Below are 24118 nucleotides of genomic sequence, written 5' to 3'. Positions count from 1 at the left end.
TGCCTCGTATTTGGGTTGAGAGGGGTTTTCATACAAAGGTGATTTTGGAGGATTGTTGGATCGTTTTTTTTTTTATTATGCGTATTACTATAGCTCCATTTTAAATTGGAATACATTATTTTTGTAGCAGTTAGCCTTAAAATCCCTTCTCACCCCCCTCTCAAACCTTCTCTCCCCATTCATAAACCACCTCTCCCCGCGAAACCTACTCACCCCGTTTTACGGGAATTGGCTAAATTGAGCCCCGTTAGAAAAAGCAATGCTTCTATCCCTTGAGCCCCGCCGAAGCTTCAGTTGACACCCATTCGTCATTCTGACGCGGGCAAACAAATGAGGATCGGTATTAAGAACTCCAGTTTAGGCAGGCGTCGCTTGAGATATTGGATATGCTTTACTTAAGCTAAGTACGTTTAGGGTGTTTTGCATACCAAACACACACACGTACAGACGCACACACAACTACACTAATGCTATGCAACGCTACGCTGATTCTCAAAATAGTGGCATCTTAACCTGTCATCGAGTTTTTGAATTGAATCGCTCATTTGCTCGTTTTCATATGAAACAAAAATGTATCTAGATAAACTAAAACAATGTTTATCGAGGCCAAGTCATTATTTTTATTAACATTAACCAAACACACATACGTACCTACAAACACACACAACTACACTAACGCTATTATAATGTAACTGCCAATTTGGTGATGTAATAATGAGAAAAAAAAAACATATCATCGTTGGTGAAGATATTATAGATTTAGATATTTATTCTCATAACATGAAATAACATTATGCTCGACTAATCTAAAAGTACATGAATTTATATTTGTCACAATAAACTATAAGAGAAAACTATATTTCGTTTTTTTAGGATTAGAAAAAAGGCAAACAATCGTGGTGTGTCTTACTACTACTAGTCCCCGGATCTGTGTCTGCGCTTTTGAACAGTGCCCTGAATTCCCGATGGTAATATAATTGTAAATTGGTTCACATCCAGTTCGGTATTAAGCTGAAATAGCTGGATATTACCAAAATAGTGTTTTGATGCGACCATCGCGGCCGATTCTGTTAATTAAAATGCAATAGAACGTGAAGTGAAATTTTGCATTAAGTCACTTTGCAACTGTTGTGAATAATGCAATCATCCCGTTGTTTTTGAAGAATAAAGAGAGCTTTTCCGAGCTGATGTAGTGGAAAAATTACGTAGGCACTGGTTTTTACGAAAGTGACTGCCATCTCACCTTCCAACCCAGAGGGGAAACTAGGCTTTATTAAAATTAGTCCAGTTTCCTCACGATGTTTTCCTTCACCGAAAAGCAATTGGTAAATATGAAATGATATTTCGGACATAGGTTCCGAAAAACTCCCTTATAGCTAGGTAGGTACCTTCATTTTTCTTTAGCATTGTTGGTCGTAACTTTAGCATTATTGCGCTTCAAATACCGATAAACCAAAGCCTAACGGAATACCGCTACATCAGAGGCCTAATAAAGCCTACAATTTCCTACCGAGCCCCCAGCAAAGCTCATTTCCGAACGGGTAGGGGGGCAAATAGCCAATCTATTGTTAGGAAAATAGCTGCCATTTTTGAGGACGCCTGGTAAGATTACCTGTAAATTTTGTGCACTGAATGTGTTTTATATTTTAGCTATTTCGTTTGAGAATTTGAAATTGGACTATGGGCCCGATTCGAATTATGAAATAGACATCTATTAGACATCGTTTAGACATCACCAAGATACGATAACGATATGTTTAATAAGATCTAACCTGTCAAATTTGACATTTGCGCGATTCTGAACGATTTCCACAGGATATGACTTAGAGATCTAATTCACATATAATAGATATCTTACTCTATCTAACGTAAAAGTGACATTGGTTGCCCGAATTGCGCTGCAAAAGAGAACTAGTTGATATCTAAACTATAACGTATCTAGAATGGATCTAGTACGTGTCATCTCTTGTGAATATCTTGAAGTTTGAATACGGCAGTTTGTCTGAGCAAAAATTCAGGAGCCATTTTTCAGAAACTAAAATAGATGTCACATGCTAACATCCATTTGAGTTTCTTATTTAAGTATATCCAAAAATCCAGCAAGGGGTAAGGCAAGGCTGTCCACTTTCGCCACTTATTTTCAACATTTTTATAGAGTGTGCCATCAGAAAACTTGTAGAGTCTGGAAAAGGAGGAGTTCAATTTAATGGAAAGAACATACAGTTTATCAGATTTGCTGACGACATCGCTGCATTGGCACATACGTCAGGGCAGCTAGAAGAATTACTATCTGAAATGAATACAGTTTTTGACGAGTTCGGACTGAAAATAAACATTAAGAAAACTAAGATACTTGTAGCTTCAAAACATACCTCCAAAAATCTGCAAAGACAAAAACCAATCAACTTAAATAATAATGCAATAGAACAGGTAAATTCATTTAAATACTTAGGCAGCATAATTACTAGTGACTCCAGATGTACACAAGATATTACTACTAGAATAGCGATGGCTAAAAAAGCTTTCAACACAAAGAAATGCCTATTTAAAGCCAGGATATCAGGCAATATACGCAAAAGGCTCATAAAAGTGTACATCTGGAGCATAGCACTGTACGGAAGCGAAACGTGGACAATGACGCAACGTGATAGGAAGAGGCTGGAGGCTTTCGAGATGTGGTGCTGGCGTCGAATGGCAAAGATCAGTTGGACTGAAAAGAAAACTAACGAAGAGGTTTTACGCATAGTAGGAGAGAGGAGGAGTTTGTTAAGAACTATAGACAATAGAAGAGGAAGGATGCTTGGGCACCTGATACGACACGACGAATTCATCAAAAATATCATAGAAGGGAAAGTTGAAGCAAACAGGAAGAGGGGAAGGCCAAGGAGAGCGTACATGGATCAAATAAAGGAAAAGATCAACGTCGTGTCGTATCGGGCTGTCAAAGAGAAGGCGGAGGACCGCCAAACATGGAAATTGCTCCACCGACAAGAGTCATACTCTTAAATATATGATGATGATGATTTAAGTATATATTTATATAGTCATACTAGCGACCCGCCCCGGACCCGCCCCGGCTTCGCACGGGTTACGCAAAACCTTCACAAATTATACATCTAAACCTTCCTCAACAGTCACTTCTATCGAAAACCGCACGAAAATTTGTTCAGTAGCTTTTGAGTTTATCGCGAACATACACACACACACAAACAAACAGACGAAGGCGGCGGACTTTGTTTTATAGTAATAGTGATACATAGTTTCCTACTTAAAAACACAAATCAAAATACTTTATTAGGGTACTAAAATAATTAATAAAATCACGAGTTTTTAGTTATTGTTTTTTAACAATCATCTTTGAAAATAACGCCAATTGCAGCGGGGCCTCGATTTTTGAGTTTGTTTAGCATATATTAAAACACACTTTGAATTATGATGATGATATTTCCATTACAACTCGATCTCTATTGCGATCTCGCCAGTAAGCCTTTTCAAATGGATTGCGTGCGATATCTCCAACTCCAAGGCTTTGACAAGAGTCAATACTAAATACTAACATAAGGTTTGTCGGGGTTATTCCGTAAAAGAGGTAGCTGGCTTAAAAAAAACCGGACCAGTGCGAATTGGACTCGCCCACCGAGGGTTCCGTAATCTTTAGTACCTTTGTTGTTATAGCGGCAACAGAAATACATCATCTGTAAAAATTTCAACTGTCTATCACGGTTCATGAGCTTGCTTATAATGGTTTTTAAATTGTGTATTGCTTGACATTTGTATAGTTATAATCAATTATTATTTTCCTACATGACGATCATAATATAAATTCGTATAGATTAATGTAAAATAATTTATATTGTAATTTAATATAATGAAATAAATAAATCTAAATCTAATCTGAGACACAGCCTGGTGACAGACAGACAGGCAGTCGGTAATAGAGCCCCATTTTTACCCTTTGGGTACGGAACCCTTAAAACGACTCATAGCGAATTAAAGTCGTACCTCAAGGATACGAGTAAGACTTTTTGAAATGTATAGAAAAAGGCCCTCGACTGGCCTAAAAACCTATCGGAATAACCCCGCCGCACCCTACCATAGAGACTTGTAAATATTTACTAAAGAAACTAGTCGCAAGGTAAGGAATATACCGAGTCATGCATAGTATACTAGACTCCGCAAATATGAAATAATAATTTGTAACTATTTTGTTTTCATTAATTTCTGTCGTTTCGACGCAGAACCACCACTTCAAAGCAAGAAATGTCACAGTTGGGAGATCATATTCAAATCATTTTTACAAGGAAATTTAGCGCTAATACGTGATCAATCTAATAAATAAATATTAGGGGACATATCTTACACAGATCAACCTAGCCCCAAACTAAGCAAAGCTCGATGGGTGAAGAAATATTTGTGTTCATCACACAAATAAATCCCCTATCGGGATTCGAACCCAGGACCATTGGCTTCACAGGTAGGGTAGGAAACTACCCACTAGGCCAGACCGGTCATCGGAATCTAACAGGTCACTCAAATGATCGGGAGTAGGTATAGGCATTTGAAGCATTGTACAATTTTCTGTGTCCGAGTGTTACCCTATCACTGATAGATTTCTTATTCTGTCAGTGACAGAGTAACACTCGGACACAGAAAAATGCCTAAAATGCGTTCTTACGCATGATCTGATAGGTAAGTGGTCTGTGTACCCGATCAATCATGTCAATAATCGAGAGTGCAAGCTATTGTACAATTACATTTCTGTTTGTCTGTTTAGATTTCCCAAGGGCCATGAACTGTGGACCTTCATGAAAAATTATACTTTCATATCAACGCTTAAGAATCAATACTGTCTAAGTAACAAATAATTTAAAATTTAGACAATTATGGCATGCTATTCGTTATTTTTTCAGCACCTAACTGCATTAAAAGGTAAAAAACGTCAAAAATGTTAGTTAGACAGGGAGCCGATTTTTGAATTTCGATCGTTCGATTTTGTCACTCGAAAATCGATGGAAAACGGCGAAATTCTAATTTTTGAAATTCGAGTGATAGAAATTGGGAATCTAGTGGTATTGACCACTCGTTTTCAATTCTATTAGTAGAATTTAAATGCTTATTAGTGGAGATATTAATAAATGAAATACACGAAATCGAGCGGTCGAATTTCAAAAATCGGCTCCCTGTATTGATTCTTAAGCGTCAATATAGACCAAAGGCATAAGTCCGATATCTGTACTACTATGGTGTTTAGCAAAAATGTGTCAACCCGTCAACCCACGTTCATTTTGCAGTAAAATGTCAACTTTAAGCGTCATTTTTTTTTGAGTTGACTTCTTATTGTGTAATTAACATACCTCGCAATCGAGCTAGCAAAACCGTAGCAGTTGCACATTAAGGTTGACGCATATATACGTATTTACTAAGTCAAATACAAAAACTATGTTTTAAATTAATTATTTAAGATCTGTTTGCGTGTGATTACGCTAAATAAGGTATTTATATCCTTGTGCTATACACACATCATTACGTTATAAGTAGGTAGAATTTATTTTGTATTTCAAATTAAGAGTAAACAAATTGAGATCAAATAAACAAAAATTTAAAGAAGTAATTTAATAATTTACTTTCCTGAAACACAAATTTAACTTTAAAATTTAAAAAATAGTGACTATGTTATCATGAGTCATGATGATGATTCATGACATATGAACGCTAACCTTTACATTCAACTGTCATTTGCTACGGTTTTGCTAGCTCGATTGCGAGGTATGGTAATTAATGTGGGTTGACACATTATTGCTAAACACCATCCTATATTATTATGCAATACTGTTTCAAGTAATGAATAAATAAAATAGAGACCAATCATCATCATTTCATTTTATATCAAAATTTTCCTAGTAAAGTAAATGAACCAATTTCGATGATCTTGAACACGAGAAAGAATGTGGACAGGATTGCAGTTTATTAAGGAGTTAAAAACTTAGATTTTAGAATAGGTATTATAAAAATATTATTAAAGACGAAAATTTCTTTTAACTAAGCGTATACTAAAGTGAAGTAAGCAATGATTTGTTCAAAAAGCAAAACATACAATATTAACGAAGTCTGTGTTGGATTCTTTTGCTTTTTGTGTCTTGATATTTTTTTAAGAGGGCGTAGAGGAGGGTAAATTTTCAGATTCTGTCAAATTACCCCATTTCACACACAAACGCAGCTCACGCACACTACCTCAATTTACTGGGACAGGTCAGTGACCCCTAATGTTTTTTTAAAGGTGCTGCTTCGAGTTTAGTGTTAACTACTAACCTTCTTTGAGGAATTCAAACTGTCACAGCTTTCCTTTGTGAGAAGACAGAGAAAAAACACTTTTTTATATATAGCTTTCCTTGTTTGTTCATGTCATGTCATAGGTATGTGACGTATTAGGTAATTAATTATTTTCGTTGTTGACTTTTGTATTAAGATAGGTTCAAAACGGCGACGCTCTTAACTGTCCATCGGTGGACCTTATGCCTTTTGTAATAAGGTTTACGGACTGTCAGTTAACAGTGTGGTGGTGGGCAATGGTAGGTATGCGGTTTGTAGACAGACCGAATTAAACCTAGGAGTTTTATTATTAAAAATATAAGAAATCATCTCATCTATCTACTCGAAAAAAGTGGACTATATCTAAAAGTATCCCTTTATTACTTATAGGTCTTGTAACATATTTTTTTACAACTAAAGACGCTTATTTAATTTCACTTATAACTTAATTTTTAAAGCTCTGTTAATAATAAAGCTTTAAAAACATCTAATAAAATTCAGGTACTACACTTATACTTTTGTAAGTCAGTAAGTGATGCTTACTTAAAACTTATTGGGAAATCAAATAACTCATAATTACCTATATTAAAATATATAAATGTACTATTTCATCTCATTTCATCCCAATCCGCATTGGGCTAGCGTGGGGACTATAGCCCAAGCCCTCTCGCGCATGAGACGAGGCCTGTGCTCAGCAGTGGGACGTATATAGGCCGAAATGATGGTGATGATTTCATCTCATACGTTCAATAAGGCCCAGGACCGGGCCTTGTCACCCGCACTGACAGAGGGCCTTTTTAGCCCTACATAATATTAAAGAACTGTGTCCCGGATAGTATGGGTTCTGGTCCATGGCGCGTCCTGAAGTAACTTATACAGTGTGTAATCGTTAAGTGTAGCCAGGCTATAATTCCGTAAATATAACAGATATCAGAAAACTTCAAATTGATATCAAAAGTGCGTTACCCAATGAGTAAAATTACATTTATAACTTTTTTTAAATAAAAGTAGAAATATCTCAAACATGTCCTAAGAGACAAAACTGCTTGAGATTCATTATTTGCGATAGTAAACTGTAATAGAATAATAAAACTACCGTTTATTAAATAATAATCTCAAGCAGTTTTATCTCTTACGACACCAACGTTCTTTGAGGGGTGAGTCATCGTACTAAATATTTAGGAGTTAGGGAGGGTTTAAAGTTAATGTTTGGGATATTTCTGCTTTTATGAATAAAAATATTAATGTATTTTACTCATTGGATTACGCGCTCTCTATATCAATTCGAAATTTTCTGATATCTGTTATATTTACGGAATTATAGCCTGACTACACTTAACGATTACACCCTGTATATCATTAGATAGTTCATAGCCTATATCGATAGAATATATCGTTCTTATGAGCGTATTTGGTGGGCATACCTTATTATTAAAAAAGTCTACTGCTTTATACTCGGAGTAATTAACAATGGAGCCGCCATTAACAGGCGTTCCCCTCTGTCGAAAATAGGCGGCCAATGGTCAACCACATGTCAACCATATGTATGGACTGACGTTTGGCTGACTTGACGTACCTATACATTTGATGTGCCCCTCCCCCGCAAAAAACGGCAGACTATTTTGTACCGAAAATTTTAGACATGGCGTCTCCGTTGGTTATATCCTCTAAGGCTTTATAATAGGGTGGCACTGGTGGCAGAAACTCATTTCATTTGTAAAATTATCACCTGTAATTTATCTGTAAAATATAAAAACATTGTATTCACACTTTTCAAATGCCAGATGATTATTTTATTTAATTTTATTTCAATATTTAATGTTTGACTTGCCACGTGCGGTGCCACAATTATTATTCAGAAAAAATATATGAGTGCCTATTTTATAGTGATACTTTTTAGAATGGAGAATAAATGAGCAAAATTTAACAATTTTTTTATTTAGTACAAATCACCACACTGTGATTGTAAAAAAATACATATAATATTCATTTATTGTGCAAAAATCAGTTTATTTGTATAAATCGTTATACATACCTATAACGATTATTTAAAAACTGAATTCCTCGTCCCTAGATTATACAAAAATGATATATAACTTGCCCTAGTTGCTAAGAGCATGAAGAAATATAGCATAGATTAGACCGGGGAGCCGACCATTTCCCCTCTTCCCTTATTTTTGGTATACGGTACGATCTCGTTGCTACCGGGCCTTATCAGCCCATTATTTGGTAATAACGGTATGCAAGGCATCTAACACAACTAATAAAACCTCCATGAACAGAAATGGGTGACATATTTTATAAGATTTGACAGTATCCAAGAAGAATCTTCAGATTCAGAATCATTAAACGGCAACTAAGCCACTAGTATTGGGTTGCCTATAATCATTTTTCTGTGAATGTACTCGTAAACCTCTATCCGTTAGTATGCGATTCATTAATGGACGCACCATGGCCCAAATCGGGACACAGTTCTTTAACACGTAATGTTAATAATCAGTGAACATTATTAATTACGCTCAAATGCTTAAGTTTCAGTACAGGTAAAAGTACATATGAGCTGTACTTTTAATTGTTAGTACAATCGGCATCAAATAGATAGTGACGGCCAAAGTGACCAAATATAGTTATAGGATCTAAATGTGAACGAATAAGGTCAGGTGAGGCATATAAGGCCCACCTTTATATTAACTGAAATAGTTTTATTAATAATCAGGATATTATGACCAAACCAATTCAATATATATTTCTCATTTGTTCATGTTTCTTACACTGCTACTGTTGCTGTTACTGTTACCGACACAAACACCAGAGAGGAGGAGATCAAAATACGCATCCAAAACGCCCTGCGGTGCAGTGCAGCCCTCCACAAAGTGTTGGTGTCCGGGCTTCTCAGCAAACATACAAAGTTACGGATATATAAAACCGTTATACGGCCTATCCTAATGTATGGCTGTGAGGCCTGGTCCCTAACACTAAAAGAAGAAGGTCAGCTCCTGGTAGCAGAGAGAAAAGTTTATCGCAAGATCCTGGGACCTATTCAGAGAGATAACGGCACCTGGAGGATCTGGAAAAATGCCGAGATCGAGGAGTTAGTGGCCGAACCCAATATCATCGGCGAAACGAAAGCGCACAGACTTCGCTGGTTCGGTCACCTACTCTGAATGGGAGAGGATCGGGCTGTCAAGAAGGCGTTCTTGGGACGTCCGACTGGTAGCCGTCCGGTGGGTCGGCCCAGGTATCGCTGGGAAGACAGTGTGGCGGCGGATCTACTTCAGCTTCGCGTCAGTAACTGGCAGGAAGTTGCGCAGGAGCGGGACAGGTGGCACGCTCTCGTTTCGGAGGCCAAGACTCTCTTTGGATCGCTGAGCCAAAATAGTTAGTTAGTTAGTTCATGTTTCTTAATACAGCTTTTGAAAAATCCATTTTATAAAAAAAACATACCATGTTGGTTCGGAACCGGGCCTTGTTACTGGCACTGACAGTGGGCCTTCTTACAATTAGTCATAGTACAAGTTCAAGAATAACAGAAAATACTACCGGGCCTTATTAGCTTTTATCATGAATTAATTTCATCTTAGATTTAAAATGGTCTATAGTAAAATACGGCCTACATGAGTCATGGAAAAACAAATTGTATTTTATTTAGTACCTATTTGTTGTTCAAAATCTTCAGTAAGCTAACTTATAAGACTCTTTCTATTATAATTAATCTAGATTGACAGTTTACTTAGCAAATTGTACTTTTACCTTTAGGTTTTATGTCGGAAATATTTCACCCAATTTGTACTGAAACATAAGCATTTGAGCGTAATTAATGATGTTTACTGATTGTTAATCTTAAATATACCTATTATGTAGGGCACTTAAATTATTTTAGCGGACCAAGCGGATGTGTATGTTTGTGGACCACTTTTTTATTTAAATAATTAAATTGTAATTCATTCAAAAAAAGCTATTACAATTAGGGATTTAGATACCTCACCTACCTTATTACAAAGCATTACAAAAATGTCCAAAGGCCAAAGCCACGCCGATAAGACATAAGACCTCATAAACGACTTCATAAATATAAACGTTCACTGAAAAAACCCAAATTCATTTCTGATAATTTTATTTCGTTACTGAGTTATCGTTTTGCACCGAATATCAATGAAATAAAAGCACGTTGTTGTTTGATAGATACATTTATATAAACATCGTCACATGAAACCAATATAGGTACTCGTAAACCAGACCACTGCGATGCCACTGGCTTTAAATATCGTTCTTTCAACTGATGATATAGCCACAAAAACCCGCTGAAACTGCAGGTCGAGTCTTGATTTCAATTTCTTGATGATATATCATTGCATTAACTTTCAAAGCACATGATAGATCTTAGAATAGCAACAAAACTGGTTGAAACTAAGAATTTTATTGCTGAAATTATGTGAACAACATTGCTTCGTCTTCATAAATAAAATTTTAATAGTTTATATTGTTTAGGCTAAAATGTGAAGAATTTTGTTGATAAATTGTTTATCTAGTATATTGACATTATGTCATATATGTTTTTAAAATGACGTAATATGAATACCAGCACAATGAAAATTTATTCCAATAAGAAATAACAAATCTTCAAACTTTTTTCATTTTAAGTGAATTAGGAAGAAGCTAATTATACTGATTTGGTTGTATTAATATATTTTATTAAATAATTTGTCATATTTTTTAAGTATTATGACTCGTGAATAAAAATAAATCGAAATTTTAATGACTCTAGATCTCCGTGTGACGTTATTTATTTACCCTATTAATTTTGAACACAGTTTTTCACTGGTATCATCATTCGTATACGGACATGAATTTCTGTCAATATATATGCCAAATCGAACTGTCAACTTGGAAAAAAGAAGTACGCGTCCGCTTCCAACGGCCCACAGCGGGCATCTGAGGAGAAGGAGAATTTGACAGATATGGCGGATGTATGGAAATTATACGAAAGTTTACGTTTACGATTGAATTTCACTGTAGCCTTTAAGAGGAAAAATAGGAAAAGCCTGATTCGTTGTAGTCCAGTTATCTGGCTTTCGAAATCACTCGATTTTATAGCATGAGCATCGATTTTTTTATACAAATTTTACTAAACGCTGACACTCGTTCATCACGTTTTAGGTACAACTTTGCATAAGTGTATTTATTATATTGTAAAACATTTCAGATTTTCAAGGGTGATTCGTTGTAAACACACTCTTTGGGATATTAATGACATTTATTATAATTTTTTTTATCAAGAGATGTGAACGCTAGCGACTAAACGGTGACTGCCTTTTTCGCTGATTTTGCTCGATGCAGTCTTAAGCACTAGAGTACTTCAAACCTTGCTTTAAACGGCCTAATTGACTAGGCCAAAAAAGCCAGGGTGCGTAGCCAACGTGCAATCATTAACACTCCGTAGCGAATGAAACGCAACTGTCACTGTCGCACTAATAGGAAGAGCGATAGAGAGAGATGACTGCTACGGAGCGTTAACGATTGGCACGTTGGCTACGCGCCCTGATATTCAAATCTGATATTAATCGAACGCCTGATGCTTTCATAATAATTTGTTTATAAAACCAATTTATACGTCATTAATAAATCGTCGGATGACAAGCAAAAGTCACTAACTAATACCATTGAAATTATTGGACAAGAAACCGTGTTACAAGTGTAATAAAGTGCATTGTTACTTTAATTTTTTGATAGTACTTAGTGATTTTTGCTTGTCACCCGACGAAATAATTAGTAGCAGTACCATTAGTCTGGCTGAGATCTGACAACGGGACCGAGTATGTGAACAGAGAACTTGACAATTTTTTGAAAGGTAAGGGGATAGTCCACCAGGTGACAGTGCCGTATAGTCCCCAAATGAATGGAGCCAGCGAGAGGCTAAATCGTACCATTCGTTCCCTTTTAACAGGACATAGCTTTATGTATACCTACATGTTTATATCTAAGTACAGTAGAATCCGTTTATTATGACTCCGCTTATACTGACCAACTGCTTAGTATGACGTAATTACTGTGCGAAGTTTCGTTTTCATATAAAATTCTTTGTGATAAATTCGGATAAAATGACTTCGCTTATAGTGACAAACCGCTTACTATGACCTAAAAATCCTATTTCCATGAAATTATGTCCGGTTATACTGACACATTCGCTGGTTTTCGTGGCCGTCACTACGTCTTTCCCTGCGAGGACGTTTGGTGCGTTCGTGGCGTGTAAGGTATTTTAGTTTTAACAAGTTGATATTTGTTACAAGTTTAATAGAACTCATTTCTCACAAAGGAATTTGAGATTAATTTGGAAAACATAACAAAAATAAGAAGTTGTACAAGTATGTTTTATATGACATCCGCTTAGTATGACGAGTTTGTCACTTCCCTTCGATGTCATTATAAGCGGATTCTACTGTACATAAAACAGGCACACGATAAATAAAGACACAAAACTACCTGCGACTTCCAAGTATTCAATTACAGCGTTTTATAGTTGTTGCTTGCTCGTTCCGGTTAAATTAGGGATTAGGGTTTTATTACAACTTTCCGTGTATCTCGGTGTCTATTTGAAATTAGTCTGTAATGAGAGAGTAGTAGAGTTGAATTTGGAAAGTTAATTGAGGTTGATACGTCTTTTTAAAGTTGGTTCGCTAGTAAAGGGCGATGGGACATAAAGTGTGAGTAAAATTTAAAAATATACTGGGTTAGTATATATACTTAATTTACTACAATGTAGTAACTACATAATATAACAAATTTAGTAAAGTTAAAGGGATCCTATTTAAAGGGATCTAAACTTAAATATTTTTGGCGTAATTTATAAACGTTTGTCAAACTTAGCAAACCGTTGATAATCGTTTGTCCCTACCCGGTTGACATTTCCGTTTGTTAGAAAGAGACAACATTTAACAGAGGTTTGTAAAAAGTTGCTTAGTTTTATAATATGACGAGAAGATTCAGAAATATGATGATCTTAGGGTTAAAAGTAAATTTTAATAACAATTTGTTGTAATAAATAAAAATAAAAATATTTTTTTGACAAAAGTTGTAACAATCGGTAATATCAGAAGACTTTAAATGCAATTAGAATTATTAATTACTTACATAAAAAAAATATTCACCTCTGTCCTTAATAAAAAAATCATTTTTTTTATTATTTTTACCCGTATGGTTATTAAGAAGAAAAAACGTTGCTTATCATGAATAGTGACACAAATCAAAATGAAATGCCATTCGATTTTAAATCTTACCAGTAAAAGATAGAATATTAAATGCAATAGCATTTCATTTTGAGTTGTGTCACTGTTAATGATAAGCGTCGAAAATACTGTTCACGTATTTTCCCTGTTACAAAATACTCTGTAAGTAAACTAAGTAAAGTACCTGTTACCTTTTCACGGACCATCCCGCAGCCGGTTTTAACTTATCCGCGTTAATTTAATCCCGTCTTCTGGGTGCCATAAATTTGGACCCTAACGTATGATCCAATGGGGTATTAATGGCTCAGCTTTTATTTTAATTGAAATAATTTAATTCACTGGATATGAGAGTTAAATAAAGCTGAGTGAATAATAAGCTTTTGAAAGCCGAATAAACCTATAGGATTTTTAACTATAAATATTGAAAATTGTATAGCTTTAAACGGGATTTAAACCCGTAACGAGAAACCCTAAAATAGCAAAAACGGAACCCTTATAGTATCGTTGTGTCCGTCAGCCTGTCCGTCCGTCAGGATATACCTACAATATCCGTCTGTCCATATGTCAATACGTTACTAAAAAAATTTAACCTAAGCAATTCATTGAAATTTGGTACATAGAACTTAAAATTAGTTCTTTTTTAATCAGTGAATAATTTTGGAAATAATCGATCCGAAAGCCAAAATTTATATCCTATAAATATAGGAAATAATAGGTATTTTTATTTAAGCGTCATATTAATGTTTAATCGACTCTTAGGCGAAATACACAATAGATATTTTTAAATAACGTTTTTTCTATCTACACTAACAATTGGATTGTAAATTCAGCATTCACCCCCGGCCATGGGTATCACTATCAAACGAAAAAACAAAACTAACAAAATTGTAAAAACAGGAATCCTGTTGAAAGCCTACCGTGTTTTGCTGTGACTTACATCGCTGGAAGAGGCCATAACATTTATAAGTATAAACGAAATAAATGTGATATACAAAAAAACTACCAAAACCTCCAGTGCCCAGGGCTGGAGCCCTGACACGCGACAGCAGCAGCAGGCAGGCAGGGACAGGGGTGAGTTGGGTCTCCACCAAGGCCTCCTCTTTAGTCATTTATTTGTAAATAACACAAATATAGATGGTCAACCAAATCTTGTCAGTATAAGAAGGCGAGAAATTTATAGATATACCATCGCGCCTTCATTTTTCAAATTTGCCGCCTGTTTCTACTGACAATAAGATCTGCTTGACCAAGTTGTTAATATTTTCATATATGCGATAGCCAACACCGATTGTAGAATGTAAGGAGAAGAAGAAGCGACAGTAATACACCTAAATACCTAAATATAATGTGTGAATGTCTCACTTAGTTATTACAGCGTAAGCCCAAACGAAAAACTGTATCGGAATTTTTTTGATGCAACACATACTTTACGAGAATTATCAGAAACGTGCCATTTTAAACCACTTCTAAGCGCTATACATAGGTGGCGCCGGCGGCGGCTCCCGTAAATATTTTGTTCCGCGCCGCGCCATTTTGCCGCGTGACGCGTAGAATTAAAAAAAACCGTCGCGCCTCAATCAACCGCCTTTTACATACGGCATGACAGTGTAAACCCGGCTTTACACTAACGTAAATCTATAGATACCGAAACGGATCTACTTGTAGGAAATGTAGGAATATAGATTGGTTTTTAAATGTACGCTAGACTTTATTTGGGATCAAATAATACGAGAACCTATCATCGGTACCTACAGTCGACATCAATTATATTGGAACGGTACCTTAAAGTTTGAAAAAAACGGACGAGTGCAAGTCGGACTCGCCCACCGAAGGTTCCGTACTTTTTAGTATTTCATTATTGTTATAGCGGCCACAGAAATACATCATCTGTGAAAATTTACACTCTCTAGCTATCACGGTTCATGTGATACAGCCTGGTGACAGACAGACGTTTTTATCCTTTGGGTACGGAACCCTAAAAACACCCCATACTACGTATGAGTTCCGTATAAGAGGGCGATCCTCTGAATTTTTAAACAATATTCGGAAAGCAATACAAGTGCCTAATGGAAAACAGATTGGACATTAATACGAAAGAAAACCCTCGGACGGTACCCTGTAAATAATAAATACTTTGCGATACCGACGTCATACTAATATAAAGTTTATAAAATAGTTGTTTGTGCATTGATATGCAATATTTTTTTCCTAGCCTAATCAGTAGTGACCTGGCCCCAATTTCACATCGGTGACAGGTGCGACGAATTGTAAAATCACTGTTGCTGACGTCACAGGCATCCATGGGCTACGATTACCACTTACCATCGGGCGGGCCGTATTCCTGTTTGCCACCATCATTGTATTATTTAAAAAAACTTTATTATATCGGAAAAAAACAGATATTTCTCCTGCGAAGTTTCTGACAATTGTCAAAGATTTAGAAGAATTGTAGGTAATTCTTGACAGGTAATGAGTTATATGTCGGAATTTCGTGACAATTGTAGTGTTTCTTGTGACAATTGTCATAAACTTAGCAAGAGAAATATCTGTTTTTTTCCGATATCATAAAGTTTTTTTTAATAATACAATGATGGTGGCAAACAGGAATTCGGCCCGCCCGATGGTAAGCGGTAACCGTAGCCCATGGATGCCTGTGACGTCAGCAACAGTGATTTTACAATTCGTCGCACCTGTCACGTTGGTGAAACAGGGGCCAGGGTAGTGACTGATCCACTACCCTGACTACGAAGCAGGAGGTCCCGTGTTCGAATCCCGGTAAAGCCATTTATTTATGTGTTTATCTGTTATGGTTTTGATAATTGCCGTGGTAATTGGCGTGCTGGGCGTGCATCTCACTTCATTTCGCACGCACCAATCAGCTTCTTCAACATCGATTTGATCCAAACATTTGGTACATTATTGATTTTATTTTTATAATATTACTTATTATTTATTTGCTTAATTTTATTACTTTCGAGCAGGTAACCAAGCTAAAGGTAGATAGATATATCCAGTGACCCGTCGATGTTTGGTTAGGACGGCCGGGCCCTATTAGGCTAGTTAATCGCAGTTTAGCCTAATGGACAATGTTGGGTAACGACATGTGAAGTTGAGAACAATCTGGCACACAGTTGGGCTAAATATCTAGAATTACTGAGAGGAAAATCAATTAGAAAAAAAAATCTTGAATTGAAAAAAGACTGAAATTAAATTTGAAAATTGAATAAGAAATTGGGGCCGGTTCCGTCGTGACGGAGTGGCTATGACTTAGTCAAACATTTTTTAGTAACCTAAAAGTAGTTAAAGTTATTTTCAGAGACTTATCGAAGAATGTGAAACCACTAGTTTTTATTAAATGCTCATTTGTGTCCACCATTGATATTGATATTCAATTCGTATCGTATTGCATATTTCTGAATTAGCCTTCTATCCTTCTAAGCATGCAAACAAAATAGCATGGGGGTGGTAATCATTTCGGCCCTATACTGTCACTTCTTACAGTAACATTTTGAATCTTACCTCCATATTTATAAAGTCGATTTTTGCACAACTCGGTTATAGTAGACCGCAATAACAGTTAAATTTTAAAACGGCGACATAACGGGTCGTTAAGAATATTAACGTTGGTTAAACTTGCCGTCAACTCACTTGTAAGTTCCATTTAGAGATGTTGTATTTTAAGGGCCACGTGCAGCATTCACTAACCCGGGGTTATCCGGTTAAACCTGGATTTACCATGGTATCAGGACATTATTACATAGATTATAATATTATGCACAAAAACTTCGAAATAACTAAGGGAACCTATCAGGCTCCCTAAACTAGGCGTGGCAAAAATGCCGGTACAACGCCAGTGATGATGATGATTAACTCACATTTATAGACGGGTCTATCGCGAATTTATTTTATTACCTTTATTTACCGATGTTTCACTCACACACACTTCATACACACACATACGTACACTACATACACTTTTCGTCGGGTAGTTGCACAAATCTCTGTTTTGACGTTTTGCTGGGACAAGGGCCCTATTTCACCAACGTGACAAATGTCGCATTTGTCGACATCACTGTTACTGACGTCACAGGCCTCCATAGGCTACGGTAACCGCTTACCATCAGACGGGCGGTGTGGTTGTTTGCCACCAACATGTTAATTAAAAAAAACTCCACTATATCGCCAGTAAATAAGTACTTATTTTGCGAAGCTAATGACAATTGTCACAAGAAATACGACAATTGTCACGAAATTCCGACACAGAACTCATTTGCTGTCAAGAATTATCGAAAGTTCTTTGAAATCTTGTGACAATTGTCATCATTATCATCATAAACATCACAAGAGAAATAGCTGTTTTTTGCCGATATAAAAGTTTTTTTTTTAATAATACAATGATGGTGACAAACAGGAATACGGCCCGCCCTATGGTAAGCGATAACCGTAGCCCATGGATGCCTGTGACGTCAGCAACAATGAGACTTGTCGAATTGTCGCACCTGTCACGTTGGTGAAATAGGACGCTGCGACCACGACCAGTGAAACCTGTGTCGAAATGTCGTTAAATAAAGGTAATAAAATAAATTCGCGATAGACCCGTCTATAAAATAAATGTGAGTTAATATGTGTTCAAAACGCGAAAGTTTTAAAATATTATATGAGGATGATGTCTAAGATATGCTGAAAAACTCAATACTTCCGGTAATATCCTCCGTTCTGCATGATTATTTGCCATTTCCGGGTGCGGAATGCGAGATCGACATTTATTACAAAACGGCCCTCCTCGGAATCCAATATAAGTAAATCCGGGAGACAAAGGGACGTACGACCTGAATCTGTCTGTGCTAGACTTTCGAGTTTAATAAAGTGTTTTTATTGAATGTAATAAAGTATTTTTACTTAATCCGTCTAGCCAAGGGGTCTTGCGACAAGTGTCGGCGATATGTCAAGCAAAATTTTTCGATTTGCTTGATGAGGTCTAGCCAAGATGACTATTGTTTGCAGAAAACGAAGCGTTATTGTCTCTCTATCACTCTTCCATGTTAGCGCGATGGAGACAGATAGCATTTCATTCCATTTACCTGCGAACGATTGTTGTATTTAATTGACTCTGTAACTGTGTTTCTCGTGTTTATATTTCTATGTACAATAAAGTAAATACATACATACATGCATACATACATACGATTGTCATCTTGCCTAGGCTAAGGCTCTATTAAAGCATCTCCTACCCATACCCCATACCCTATTTGTATGTACTTACGTGCAAATTGTGGAAAGTTTCCAGCGTGGAAAATTGCACAAAAAATAATGGAAACTTCTATTTTGAAATGGAAGCTTTCGATCCCTAACTCCCTATAAGGTATAGTTTGTGCCATCCACAAAGAAGCGTCACACTTCTTCCTAATCGCTTATAATACATACAAGTGTGCAGATAATATAAATATAATCTCTGTTTTGACATTTTGCTGGGACATCAGTCAGCCACGACCAGCGACCACGACCAGTGAAACCTGTGTCGAAACGTCGGTAAATCAAGGTAATTGAATAAAATTGGCGTTAGACCCGTCTATATATGTGAGTTAATATTAATAAAACTAGTATTATAGCGGATGGCGCTGGAGCTAATATACGGCGTTGCATGAACAAGAGATATCCTTTGGCAGGATTGGTCCTTAGGACCCAGGAATGGATTCAAGAAGTGGAGCCACCGAGATTTTTGATGTAAATTTTTAGGGGGGGGGGCTCTCAACTTGATCTTGATATCTCTGTATCATTTAAGCTACTAGGTCAAGTTTTGTATCGTCTTCGAATAAATCGAGGGTGCCGAATTCATTTCTGATATCATAATGACACCATTCCGAAGTAAAAACACATAAAATATGAAAAAAATACTTTTTTTTAATTCCTCTTCACGCTTAAACTGCTGAACCAATTTAGTTAAAATTTGGTACAGAGATAGTTTGAGTCCCAGGGAATAACATAGCATACTTTTAATCTCAATAATCATCCCTTAAGGGTGTGAAAAGGGAGGAGGAAATTTGTATGGGGATTCAATAACCGCTGAACCCATTTAGATAAAATTTGGTATAGAGATAGAGCCGGGGTAGAACATAGGTTAGTTTTTATTCCAAAAAAAACCTTAAAAATGAATGGTAAGGTGTAGGATTGTATGGGAAATCAATAAACGCTGAACCGATTTCGATGAAATCTATGTCTACATCTTTGATTTAGTTGAAAATGATACTAAACTTGACTTAGAACCTAAACTTAAAGAATTAATAACCTCAAACGTCGCAGACGCTTAAAACCCCCCACCCCCCCCCCCCACCTGCATCAAAAATCTGGGTGGCTCCACTTCTTAAATCCATCCTTGGGTCCTAAGGACCAATCCCGCTAAAGGAAATCTCTTGTTCATGCAACGCCGTGGTTGACCTTATTTGCTCTGAGCAAACACAACTATTAAAAGAAATTTCTACCAAACTTGTCTGGGTGTCTAGCGACCTACGAGCAGGCGCATTTTTTGCGCAAAAACTCAGCCTCACTGTGCAGAGGGGGAACGCGGCCAGTGTCCTGGGAATAATGTCTCAGGCTAATAATTTAGGTATGATCATTTGTTTAATCTCTCTTTTAATAAATAATCTAGTCACATTCATGTGTAGATAGACAGAACTACTACACTCCTAAAAGGTGTTAATACTCCATTTTATACCTATAGGTAGGTACATACTATAATGCGGCGCCAAACGCCAAATCTCGCAAAATTGTATTAAAATGACAGGTGTCATCTTACGCTTCGAGTTTGAAAAATAATATGAACTAAAGTTTACTCAAAGTTTTGAAACATAATAGAAATAATCACATAATAAGACTTCTACAAGATATCCAAACTTTTGACACAGACCCATTAAAACAAACGAGAGTTCTGCTTGACTTCAAACAAAAGGCCAAAATATCGACTCGGCTAATTGTTCTCTTTCGGAACAATTGTTTTGAAGTTTTAGAACGGGCGAATATTGTTAAATTAGAATAGGTAGATCTTCAATAGATGTCTATCTACCTATGTTAGCATCTAAGAAAATCTCAATACCGCAAATAACACAGTAATTTGTTGCAATTATTAAAAATGTCAGCGATTCGGAAGACATGGTCAGAATCGATTATATCATTTACTTATTAAATCATTATTGCACAATACAAATACATGAGAGTAGGTAGGTAGTGGTACAAATAGTGGACTTAATGCCACCAGATAACCATGAAGTTTGAATTTCCTCCTAGTTACATAGATTCCATCTAAGCTAACATACCGCGTTTGTTCGCGTTATGTCTATTTTTGTAAGGGATTTTAACAGCGCGCCAAGCGGGAAGTTTCGGAAACTAAAACGTCCCATACAAAATGACACTTAAACGCGTACATCATCACATCACGCTATCGAATGAAATTTACACTAGGGGTATAGAAGCTAGAAAAAGCATGCCATAAATAATGTACCAGTTATAATTATTAACAAACAACTAATTTTCATAAAATATCAATGCAAAATACTTATCTAGCAACACAGATAGCCCTGCCATCGCCCCGTTTAAATTTAGAAAACCTCCCAAGTCCGCTGTTTTACATTAAACATTAATTGCGCCGGTGAAAAGAATAAGTAATAGCGCCTAACAAAGGGAACTCGTTATAACTTGGCCAATTTTTACGTGGCCCCTCTAGAGATGCAGCCGACGAAATATGGCATGCATAAATACTGTATAATGTTTGTTTGTGGCATGTTATAGTTGATGACCTTAAATGTGAGGACACATTTTAAAAATGGGGTACTAAAGAGAATTTAGTGTATAGAGGCTTATTTTCGTAATACATTTTGTAGTCACAGTAAATTCACTTACTATTATTAAATTGCACAACGTATCGTATCGCGTATAAGACGCAACAGGAGCCGAGTTTTAAATATTTTAGGTAAATATACCTGTCTCGCTAACGGAAGCGGCTCCTAAAACTAGTGCGATAAGGACAAGGCGAAAAATCCTGCGTAAAAATCTCAAAAATCGAGGTTTCGTACTCGACTGTTTCCTCCTCCAAAACTTAACCAATCGTGACCAAATTTGGAAATCTAAATGATTATGAAATTATCTGTGTCGGTTTGCTTTTTTGGCTAATTGATATCAGTTTTGAAGACTACGCCTCTCATTGCGGCATAGTTAATGAGGCCATTTTGGCCATTTTTGAAGGGCTCTAGGCTAGAGCCCTTAGAGCCTCTAGCGCCTTAAAAAACAAAAATATCAAAAAAAACAAAACGGTCCGATACGGATACTGACAATATTAATCTGTGCTGAAAAAATCATTGCATTGCAAATTTCACGAAAGATATTTAAAAAAGGGGGCCGCTACGGACTGTATTGTGTATTTAAGTACCTTTTGAATACATCAAATTAGTTTTTATGTTGCTGGATTTGTCAATATTTTTTTCTATATACCACATCGGTGGCAAACAAGCATACGGCCCGCCTGATGGTAAGCAGTCACCGTAGCCTATGAACGCTTGCAACTCCAGAGGTGTTACATGCGCGTTGCCGACCTTTTAAAAACCTGTACACTCCTTTTTTGAAGAACCCCATACTGTAGACCCTCGGGAAAACCTCGGGAGGGAGCTCATTCCACAGCCGGAGCGACCGCGGGAGGAAATTCCTCTTAAATCGCACAGTACGCGACCATTTAGGTTCTAGGGTGTGAGGATGAACACCCTGCCGACGGCGAGCGGTGCGGTGATAGAAAGCAGCCGTTGGCATCATGTCAAATAGTTCCTCAGACCACAACCCATTGTACAAGCGGTAGAACACACACAAGAAGGCAAAGTCTCTCCTTAGACTTAAAGGTTCAATACCGCTTGTGAGTTTGGGATCATCGACGATTCGCACAGCGCGCCTTTGGACTGAGTCGAAGGGTCCAAGCTGGCATCCAGGTGCTCCTGCCCAAAGGTGACAGCAGTACTCCATATGGGGTCTGACTTGCGATTTATAAAGCAGCAGTCTTTGCCCCGGAGTAAAGTATCGCCTCGCTTTATTGAGCACACCGAGTTTTTTGGATGCCAGCGCAGCCTTACCTTCCAGGTGGCTGCGGAATTGTGTCCAAAGTAAAAACACACAAAATCAATCTATATATGTGTCCAAAGTAAAAACGGCCATTTTTGTTTTGAGTTCCTAGATCAACGAATCCAGCAACATAAAAACTAGTTTGATGTATTCAAAAGGTACTTAAATACACAATACAGTCCGTAGCGGCCCCCATTTTTAAATACCTGTCGTTAAATTTAAATAATCACGGTTATTTAGCTGTGTGCACGTTGAAGGGCTATTAATTAAGCGTGAATAGGTAATAGATTACTCAGTCCATCTTATTCTTATTAATAATGTTATTAAGAAGGTAGGATTAATATAAGTTGTATAGGCACGGGCCTTAAGTACCGGTATTAGGACCAAGCCCCGCTCATTAAACACGGCTTTTCAAGCGGCAAAGAAAAATACAGCCCTAATTGCCAAGAAAATAGATATAATGCGACATTGTACTGGGATGTAGTATATTCTTAAAGCTTTTGTTACTGTGTTAAGTAAATTTCTCTTTCTTATAAAGCATTAAAGGACGGTTTAACAAGTTCCGTTTCTGAATTTTTACTTAGAAACTCCAAAACTCGATGCTATGCTCAATACTTGTACCCAATGGATGACCAATGCCAGGGACAGAGGAAAATTTATGTCTAATCTCACACTAATAGTGACTAATATATAGAGATACTTAAAGTAAATATTAAACACCAAGAATACCCAAGACGTTATGTATGATTGTAATTCCTGTATAATGCACGATGTATAATAAATAACCAATGATACAGAAGTTAATGCCAAGGGATCTATCTTCGGATGTGTGCGTGGATATTGTTCATCGGGTAGTTGCACGAATCTCTGTTTTGACATTTTGCTGGTACATCAGTTAGCCGCGACCAGTGAAACCTGTGTCGAAATGTCGGTAAATCAAGGTAATAAAATAAATTCGCGATAGACCCGTCTATAAATGTGTGTTAATATGTGTCTAAATGATGACTATTCCTACACATTGTTTTTGTGTAACTGCAAAAGTGAAAGCGAAACCGAATCCGATGGCACGGGTAGATACGTACCTAGTCCAGAGTGTCCAAGCATACTCTGGAGTACCAAATGGCCGAAGATCGTCTGGACACGTCCTAGGTACCGCTCTGAAGACACAAAGTGCAAAAAGATCTTAGCGAACTCGGCGCCTTCAACTGGGTGCCTAGCCAAGGTGACCATCGCTTGCGCTACGACAACGAAACGCACTGTGTCTCTCTATCACTCTTCCAAATTAACGCGAATGTGACGGTTGCGCTTCATTCGCTACAGAGCGTTAACGATTGTAACCTTGGCTAGGCACCCAGGACGGAAAAAAAATCCTTTAAACGTATGTAGCATCCCTGAAGTATCGAATAGTTCTTAAGTGAAACACTAACCCACGGTAAACAACCCTAAGCCCGGTTGCACATATAAAGCGAGATTAACCGGAGTTTAATTGG

At 36.9% G+C, this 24118-nt stretch overlaps 2 protein-coding genes across 7 annotated transcripts in view; one reads left to right on the top strand and one right to left on the bottom strand.

Moving 5' to 3' along the window:
- The window catches only part of LOC134672789 (RNA-binding protein lark), a 529293-nt gene that overhangs the window by 138869 nt on the left and 366306 nt on the right, over positions 1–24118 (bottom strand). The window lies entirely within an intron of this gene.
- LOC134672796 (uncharacterized protein K02A2.6-like) overlaps positions 21995–24118 on the top strand; it is a 36840-nt gene continuing 34716 nt past the window's right edge. Inside the window, exon 1 of the mRNA XM_063530756.1 lies at positions 21995–22114. Coding sequence (XP_063386826.1) covers positions 22071–22114 — 44 coding nt within the window. The 5' untranslated portion in view covers positions 21995–22070. The remainder of the gene's footprint in view (positions 22115–24118) is intronic.

This window comes from Cydia fagiglandana, chromosome 17 (genome assembly GCF_963556715.1).
Source record: "Cydia fagiglandana chromosome 17, ilCydFagi1.1, whole genome shotgun sequence".
Taxonomy (NCBI): domain Eukaryota; kingdom Metazoa; phylum Arthropoda; class Insecta; order Lepidoptera; family Tortricidae; genus Cydia; species Cydia fagiglandana.
This window is presented reverse-complemented; position numbering and strand designations above follow the sequence as displayed.